The sequence below is a fragment of the Gymnoscopelus microlampas genome (genome assembly GCF_963454915.1).
Source record: "Gymnoscopelus microlampas genome assembly, chromosome: 13".
NCBI lineage: Eukaryota > Metazoa > Chordata > Actinopteri > Myctophiformes > Myctophidae > Gymnoscopelus > Gymnoscopelus microlampas.
In genome coordinates, this window is record NC_139950.1 from 2325418 (window position 1) to 2334804 (window position 9387).

Here is a 9387-nt window from a genome sequence, read left to right on the forward strand (position 1 = left end):
ATCCTCCTGTCAAAATTAGAATCAGCTTTATTGTCAGATCACGGGTTTACAAGTGTAAAGAAGTGGATTAAATTATTTGTATTCACCTGTCTCCTTCCTCTTCCATCCCCATTCACCTGGGGATGGGAGTTCAGGGGCTGCAACCATCATCTGTCCCCAGCAGTGGCCAGCTTGGTAGGCTGCCCTCTTTGTATGTTGAATCAGTGCAGCTCGTGTTGGGGGGAGTCCATAAATTGTTCTACCCTTCTGGGTGAATAGCTGCTTCCGTGCCTGATTCACTGATGCCTGGCCGCTTGTGCGGTCATAGAGCAATACCACAAATCGCTCCAGAGGCTCCATCCAGTCGTCTATTTTGTCTGGGGTAGCAGCTAAGGAACTTTTCCCAGTTCCAAAAGCAACCCACAGCTCAGTCAAGTGGAGGTGTTGGGCTGACATTACTGCCAGGACCAGCACATCCGTGTCTACAGTGCGTATTGTCACCCTTCCTTCATAGCATCTTCTAGGTGTAATATGACGCGAGTATCAGCCTTCTCATGTACTGTAGTTAGTTAGGTAGTTACTAGCATGTTGTGAATAGTACCACTGTATTCCTCATCCTTGAAATTGTAGGATTAGTCACTATAATCAAGATCCTAGGTGGTCTAGCACCTGAGTTAATGGTAAAATAACAGCAGATGGAGGCCATTTTGGAAAATTGCTGCCATGGTTACCACAGGACAAATCTGCGATGGCCCTATAGCCAAAAATGCTCCTTATGGCACGCTCTAACTGTGTGCCAAATGTCATGCTTTTATCGTAAAGTGCACGATTCCATCAAAATATGGCCCGAAACACCTGGACTATAAGGGAATTTAGCATGTGAGAAGACAGGGAAAACTCAAGAGTTATCTAGGGGACAGAAGCATAACATTCTAGAGACCCTTGCTTCTCTCATGCATAGCTTCAAATCATACCCCAGTGATAAGGATGTTTCAGTGGTAGTAGAAGCACTTGTCACCAAGCATCCCTGTCTGAAAGAGCCAGGATCTGGGACATGGGCTATGGTTGGAAGAATAGTAAAGTTGAAGATGGGGAACTACCGTGTTAAGTTGAGTCATGCAGGATGTGAAGAGGTAGCTGTCAATTCAGGGAAAAGAAGCAAGAACAACCCAGACAAAGAATCTCCCCACAGTAACATCAAAAGGCCACATAGGGAAGAGTTGAATTTCCTCCCTAACTTACCAAGGGGTGAAGACGCTGCAAGCCTTGAGCGACAGAGACTCCAGATTGTAGAGGAAGTGAAGAAGACTGACAAGAACCTTCCCCTGATTGGAAAGGTAATGCAGACCACCTTGGCCCTGCGGCGAAAAGAAATCATCAGTGATGGCGAAACCGTGAGTGAGATCCTGGAACGCTGGCCTGCCCTCAAAGTGGAGTCACAGGTAAAACATATTATTGTTGATGACAGTTTTATAGCAGTAGTGGCTCAGAAGCTAGTGTCCGTCTTGAAATCCAAAGGTTATCGGTTTGATCCCCAGCTCCTCCTGGCAAGGAGGAGTAAGACATTTAACCCCTAACTGCTCCTGGTGAGCATGTTGGTGCCATGCCTGGTTTCCTCTGCAATCTGTGTGAATGTAATGCACATTATGAAGTGCTTTGATGAAAGGCACATGAATGCAATTTATTAAGTTACTCCACATAAGTTGGGGTTATGTTACTTTGTGGTCATAATAGTATGTAAAATGGTACCATTTACAGACATTAATGTAGCATTTTTCATTGTTTCAGATTTAGGACAAATATACTGTGTATCCACTATAGTATGTGTATGCAGTATACTGTGACTTAAATAGTCATTGTTTTTTTTTTGCAGATCTCTGCAGAGTTCCACAGAATCTCGAACATCAACCTGAGGAACCACTTCTATGCCGAGTTGGACCGTCATGCCCCTTGTCTTCAGAGCCTGTTCGGGAAGAAAGCTGCACAAACAGGGAAAGTTTCTGAAGCTCTCAGTCAGATCTTCACGACTTATGACCTCCAGGTAAGTTGCTAAAATGGATAGTTCTGTTTTTAGTATCCTGGCGTGCCAGATATTGTTTTCACCATGTGTGTTTGTGTATGTCATCATGGCAAAACTGTGGTCCTTGAAGCACCCATTATAACAGGAATTACTAAGCAGTTTTCAGTACTTTGCCAGGTGTTTAGGTCTGTTGTAAACACAACCCTGTGTGACAACCCTGCAAAATGCAGTCACAACATTTTAGAGGTGTATAATTGAGATCCCTGTTTTTGAAGATGGGTGTGGTTGGCGCAAGGACACGGGAAGTAGGGGAATAGGAAGTAGTAACTCTGTGCAGTGGAAAACTAAAAGGCAGGACGGTTTACAGTCGGTGTCTCCAAGACCACATTTTGCCATGAAGAAAAAACCCCACACACATAAGGTGAAAACGATACCTGCCATGCTGGCCCAGCTGGTAAGAACCAAACTGTGTCTTTGTGCTTGATAATGATGCTTCAGTAGTGGTTTATTTGGTAGAACTTCTCTAAAGACATGGGATGGCATGCTATTTTAATGATATGCTATGCTGTTAATATAGCAAAACACCAATATCGCCACTGCTGGGCGTAAACCTTGTATATCCAAAACAGTTTTTTTCCAGGAAATAGAAAAAGATGGTGAGAAATAGTGAAAATACCAGATCTATAAGCGCTCAACGAATCAATGCATTGTGAGCTTGTAGATCAGCTACCGTAACTACTTTTGATTCTTGTACGGCGAAGTAGAGCATTAAGTGACCCAAAAATATGAAAAGTTGAAATATGGAGATAGGAGGTTTCTGCCCGACAGTGACAATCTGTTCTATAACTAAAGGAACAAGTTGATGTCCATACCAGACGTGCTGCACTCCTCCGTGCTCTCCCTGCTTACCTGCATGAACATGACTCCAGCTTTCTGAAGTGGGATGTAGTCACATTATCTACTTTGGTCAAATAGTTGTATTTGTTACTGTGTAATCCAGAGACTCAATAATTTCAGTTTCAATATTAAATTACATTTTAGTCATCATAGAGGATAAACGCAAATCATGAAACAAGCATGTGTTTAGAACTTGGAAGTGAAGTTTTTCAGTGTACATTCTTAAAGGATGGCTCGGGTCTTGCATTTTCAAAGAAATTTAAAAGAGAGGTTTTAATTTCTAATTTCTCCTGTTCGTTTTTCGGCGTCTGATGAACCTGACATTGGACTCCTTTTGATCAACGCCAATCCAACAGACGCCACGTTCTTCTGCCCAGAGAAGATTGCGGTCGTGCTTGAGGGTAACATAGTCATTGATTTCCCAATATACGCTGAAGCGTTTGTCATGCGTTTTGCTCTGATTTATGCACTGCATCTAAGTTACCCAAAATAATTGGCCAATACATTTGACTTTACCCAGAAAGTGTTGATGGGCATGGATGATGGGAAGCGGTGTTGAGCCTTAAAAATGACATTTTGGCAGTAGAGTAATCAGTGTTTCTTTATTTTGCACAGAAGTGAAAGGTGTATATTATTTTTTGAAATCTGAGTTTGCACCTTTTATTGATATCCTTCACTTGCACTACAGTTACTTTTTTTGCACTGAAACATGAAAGGCGTTTTACTTTTTTGAACACATCTTGGAGATAATTCCATTTTATATCTTTTGAAAACATCTTAGGGATGTTTTTTGTGTTACTGTTCAACAGTAATTTTCTGAGAGGTTTTAATACTATGTGGATGTGTAAACAGTACGGCATATTTGCCATGAACCGAACATTGATGACGTACCAGTTGGGGTCCTCCTGATCAATGCCAATCCAATGCCACGTTCTTCTGCCCAGAGAACATATTAAATTTGTTTTTCTTTTTTGAAATCGTAGAGAGGTTGCACCTTTTAATTGATATCCTTCAATTGCACTGCAGTTACTTTTTTTGCACTGATCTTGGAGATGTTTCCATTTTATGTCTTTTGAATACATCTTGGTGATGTGTTTTGAGTTTTTTCTCCTGGAAAGATCTTAGATCTTGAGATTTAATTTTTTTGAAAACATCTGAGTGATGGTTTTTGAAAGTGTTCTTATTCTTTAGTGTTACTGTTCAAAAGTAATTTTCTGAGATGGTTTTACAAGTACTATAGATGTGTAAACAGTATGTCATGTACTGCTGTAGTTATTTCTGTGATGTTACTGTATAAGGTCATGAGAAATTTGGTAATGAACAAAACTGTTTATGGCAATATTGGATAGCAGATTCAATGTGAAGTACCGTGTCTTTGTAAGATATTCAAATTGCTGAATCAGCCAAACATATATTGCCTATCTAATTGGATCCATATTCAAATTGCTGAATTAGCCAAACGTATATTGCTTATCTGATTTAATCCATAAATAGTTTCTTAATTGATTTATCTTTTTTTTTTAAATAATCATGGGTTATTGTGGTTCTTTCCTCAGGACATTTCCATAGGCCCTTGCGCTATTTTATAAATGTTCAGAATGTTAACTGTATGAAAGTGATTATGGGTGGATTTTATACTGTGGCAGTATATCAGATAATTTCATTGTCATGCAATTCATTTTTAGCTATGCAGGAAGGGTGTTGTTGTACGTATACCTATGGGCTGGGCTGGTAATGTTGAACCGGAGGAGTAGAACAGGGGTAATATGTCCTACCGGTGCAGACTCCTCACTAGTAGGTGAGCCAGTAGGGTACACCAGCAGTGGCAGCAAAAGAAATGTGTGGGGAGAAATGAATTGGCAAAAATACATTTTACCCCAATACATTAGGGTAAAATAATTGGCTACTCTAAATTACAAAAATATTTAAAACAATCACTTGGCTAAAACAGTTCCAACTAGAAAAAGTGCTCCTCGGAGCACAAGTCTCCGCCAGGTCAGGTAGGTTATTATGGCCTCCTGGTGGTGCTATAGGCCAATGTCAAAAGGGTGCCATTTATTCCTAGGCTGTGCACGGCAATCGGACACTGCATGCATGATTTGAGGCATTTTGTTCTAAAAACGTGTTTTGCTAAATTTGACCTGCTGGTTTGACCTGCTGGTGGCGCTATAACATATAAAAGGGTGGCATTTGTTCCTCAACGTAGTGCAAATGTGCATTCAAAGTTTCACCGCAATCAGACGCTGCGTTCATGATTTGCTTTTTTTTTTTTTTGTTCAAAACATGTCAATGTTAGCCAATCAGGATGGAATATGAAAAATCAAACAGATCAGTCTTGATCACATGACTATAGAGATCATGTGTACCGATTTGCGTGAAATTTGGATAAAGTCTGAAGGAGTAATATCAAAAAGATTGTTTTACATAAGTCGTCCTCCTGGTGGCGCTATAAAAGGCAGATGTGAAAAATGCAGGGTAAACGTTTTTCCTTGGGCTCTAGGGAGTGTGCATACAACGTTTTACACAGATCGGTGCAGTTATAGGTAAAACACAAATCGGCCTGTTAAAAAAAAATCAAGTGGCATTTTTTCCTCGGCCTAGTGGGAACGTGCATGCAACATTTCAGGGAAATCGCAAGCTGCCTTCATGATTTGAGGCACTTTGTTGAAAACAGACCAATCCTGCAACGTTTGAAGGCCAACCTTAGACAATCAAGATGGAATATGGAAAATATGTTTTCGGACAGATCCGTGTTGATCACGACTATAGAGATACTGTGTACCGATTTGAGTGATGTTTGGATAAAATATGTAGGAGTAATATCCAAAAATGGGTTTTGCACATGAAGTGAGTCCATATGTTATCTTTCAGACTGACCAGTTTTTAGATTGGCCAGCTTTACTTTAGATGTATGTATTGATTGACTACTGTATTAACAAGACAACGCATGATCTTTTGGATGTCAATCTGAAAAGATTTGGTAACTCAGAAGTGGGCAAACATGTCTTTCAGATTGAAAAACTGGTTGATGGACTATTGAGTCAGTCCTGTAATAATTAGAATAAATTAGCAAATGTACAACAATTCACACTGTCTGCTTTCCATTCACTCTCAAGCTGACTGATTTGAAGGTGTGAAACCCAGTGAATCAAACGATAGGAGTGGCACACTGCATATTAGCATTAAAATGCCCCAGTCAACTTATCATGTATTTCACTGCATACGTAGGCCTATATCAACATTACAACTTAGTTAAACAAAGAACGAGCTAAAAAGTGGCATATTTTATTACCCAATATTGCTCTAATCATGGCCTCCTTTATTTTCCAGTATTGTTCTAATCTTGCCATCTTTTAATTGTTCATATCAGGTAAGTGGGTGTTATTTTCCTTAACGTATGTTCCTTTGTGTCAACATACAAATCTACTTGGCCGTATCACCAAAAGACTAATGGTCCAATAGAAACACTGAGAAAATGCATCAAACAAATCAACACTTGGATATACCATAAGTGCCCTCAATTAAACAAAGACAAAAATAAATCTTTAAAAATCAGATGACTGCAGCTGATTCAGAACGCTGCTACTCAAGTCTTTAGTAATACAAATACAATTGAGCATATCAGTTCTTACATCTTAACACTGGCTCCCTGCTGTCAAAAAGTAAATTAAAAAATACTACTGGTCTATAAAGCATGGTTTAGGGCATCTGATCTTGTGTGATATCATGAACCATCCAGACATCTATGTTAATCTGGGAAAGGTTTGCATTATGACCCTAGAATAAAAACGTAGCGAGGGGAATCAGCAGTCAGTTTAATGTGCTACATATCTGTTACAAACTTCCTGAAAACTGCAGGTATGCATCTACTCTGCTATTTTAAATAACAGCTAAAATCAGTTGATATATATTTGTATCCTTTATGTCTTCCTTTTTTTACTCTGTACCCTGAATACGTGTTTTCTATGGTTCTGAATTGGCATCCAGGGAGTGTCTGTGCACAGTTTCGCTTCGATCAAGCCAACTGTGCGGGACATTAGCTGTCCACAGACGGACGGACAGTGGGTAAAACATACTCTCTCGCCATGCCTTTCGGCCTGGCGGAGACTAAAACAAAAGTGTTGCAAAAATCGGCCTCCTGGTGGCGCTATAATAGGGCAATGTTAAAAGGGTGACATTTGTTCCTCAACGTAGTGCGAATGTGTTTGCAAAGTTTCATCGCAATCGAACACTGCGTTCATGATTTGCGGCATTTTGTTCCAAACGGGTCACTCTTGCAAACTGTCAATCTTAGCCGATCAGGATGGAATATGAAAAATCAAACATATCTGTCTTGATCACATGACTATAGTGATGGTGTGTACCGATTTGCATGAAATTTGGATAAAGTCTGAAGGAGTAATATATTTTTTTTTTTACATAAGCCGGCCTTCTGGTGGCGCTATAAAGGCAGATGTGAAAAATGCAGGGTAAAGGTTTTTCCTTGGGCTCTAGGGAGTGCGCATACAAAGTTTTACACAGATCGGTGCAGTTATAGGTAAAAACACAAAAACGCATGTGGGTGTTTTGATGTTTTATGAGCTGATCTTTTCTACTGAAGCTCTTGTCACACTTTCATAATGTGTGCGCTCATGACATCTTAGATTGCCTGACTGAATAAAACTCATTCCACATTGACAACAAGGAAAGGGTTTAAATTCTGTGTGCACAAGCCTGTGAACTTTTAAACTGTCTGGCTGTTTAAAAGCTTTCCCACACGTAACAGAGAAATCATTTCTCACCAGTATGAATTCTCTGGTGTTTTGTTAAGTCAGATATTGCCTTAAAGTTGCTCCAACATTGGTGTTTCCACACTGACACAATGGTATGAAGTAGTTTATTAATTGTTAATGAATATGTGTTTCTAGGATGTTTGTTTAAAGTTCTACCAAGGATTCTTCCAGATATGTGCAGGTGTATGGTAATCAGGTAATGGATGGAGCAATTCATTGAGCAGTTTCACCAAACTTTATTAACATTCTGCAGCCAGGCAATACTTTTGTAAGCAGGAACATTTCAGAGGAAGTCACCAGGTTGTATGAAAGTGTTTGCATGTCAAGATACAAAACATCACTTAAAGTACTTAAAGTACACAAAAAGTATTAACCTCTTGTATCAGTGAATTTGGCACGTCACATTACTCATAATAAGAAATCAGTACGTAAAGCAATACGTACATTTTTACTTCCACAGATTGACACAACTACAAAGTTGGTTTGGTTATTTCCTGGATTCACAGACTGATGTGAGAAAAAAGGCACAAATCCCCAAAAATGTGTAAAATAAAACAACTAAAATAAAGTACTAAGCCATTGTTATATTTGGTGATATGTTGTGTATCCAACACATGCTAATTGTTATCATTGTTGTTGTCTTCACATCTAACTGTTGTGTTCTAGTGTGACACAGACCTTCCCAGGTAACACCTTCAGAGGGAGATGACCATAAGTAGAAATGAATGGAAATAGTTTCCTAGTGAAAGTGTGCGCAAAGGTGAGTATGTGAGTGTTAGAATCAGGATCAGAGAAGGTCAACTCTCCTCTGTTCCAGTCCAGATGTACTCTGATCTTTGAGGGTTTTTGGTTCACTGCGATATCAATCCCTGACCCTGTTGAGGAGCTTGCTGTGTATCTACCATTCACAAAGCCTAAACACCACATCATACCATTGTCTCCCTTCCTCTGGAAAGACAACACACCCAATTCCCAGAAGTTATTGTTTCCCACCTCAACGTCCCAGCTGTGAGTCCCTGAGTTAAATCCCTCAGAACCCAGGATGTTGTGTGGATATTCCAACCTCTCTGAGTTAGCATGAAGCTCTATACGTACATCTTCATCAGGCAACACACTGGTCAGATCATTTGACAGGTTGAGATCTGTATTGGAGGTGTTGGGGTCCAGGATCACAGGACTGTATGCGACAATGTCCTTCATCTTGTCCCAGACTCTGAAGGTCAGGTTGCCAAGGTGTTTGGCCACGTCTATCGGTGCTCCTGAGACTGGCTGTGCATCCTGTAGTGTGAGCTGGAATCTTTCCACTGTGGTCTTATAGTTCTGCAGGAATGAGATGTCATCTGCCTCTACATCTCTTATGGTTTTGGCAAGAATCGCCATCTCTCTGCTCAGCCCCTCAATCTTATCCATTGTCATCTGACTCTTCTGCCTCTCTTCCTCCCTCAGGGCAGCGATCCTGTCCTCCTCTTCCTGAGAAAGGAACTGGCGAATGTTCTCAAACTGTTTCCTAATCTGTGTCTCTGTGTGCAAAGCCTGGACCTCAATGCATTCTGCTGCTTTGACATAGTTTTCTCTCAAGCAATACAAGTCCTCCAGTTTCTCCTGTAAAGGCTTCAGTGATTTCTGGAGGTCCTCTTTGCGACATGTTGCAGCTTCGTAGATGGGTCTGAACTTGTGTCCAGTGTGTTTTTCAGAATCACGACACACGAGACATGTCAA

The 9387-nt window shown here is 40.3% G+C and overlaps 1 protein-coding gene across 1 annotated transcript; it reads left to right on the plus strand.

The window, feature by feature from the left end:
- Positions 1 to 849: 849 nt before the first annotated feature.
- On the plus strand, positions 850 to 7548 carry LOC311058069 (uncharacterized protein; the record flags this gene model as incomplete). Its single annotated transcript, XM_084075377.1, has 4 exons — positions 850 to 1421; positions 1853 to 2020; positions 2852 to 2944; positions 7540 to 7548. The coding sequence occupies exons 1-4, from the start codon at positions 933 to 935 to the stop codon at positions 7546 to 7548; spliced, it is 759 nt and encodes a 252-aa protein (XP_083931503.1). The 5' UTR covers positions 850 to 932.
- Between the last annotated feature and the right edge of the window lie 1839 nt (positions 7549 to 9387).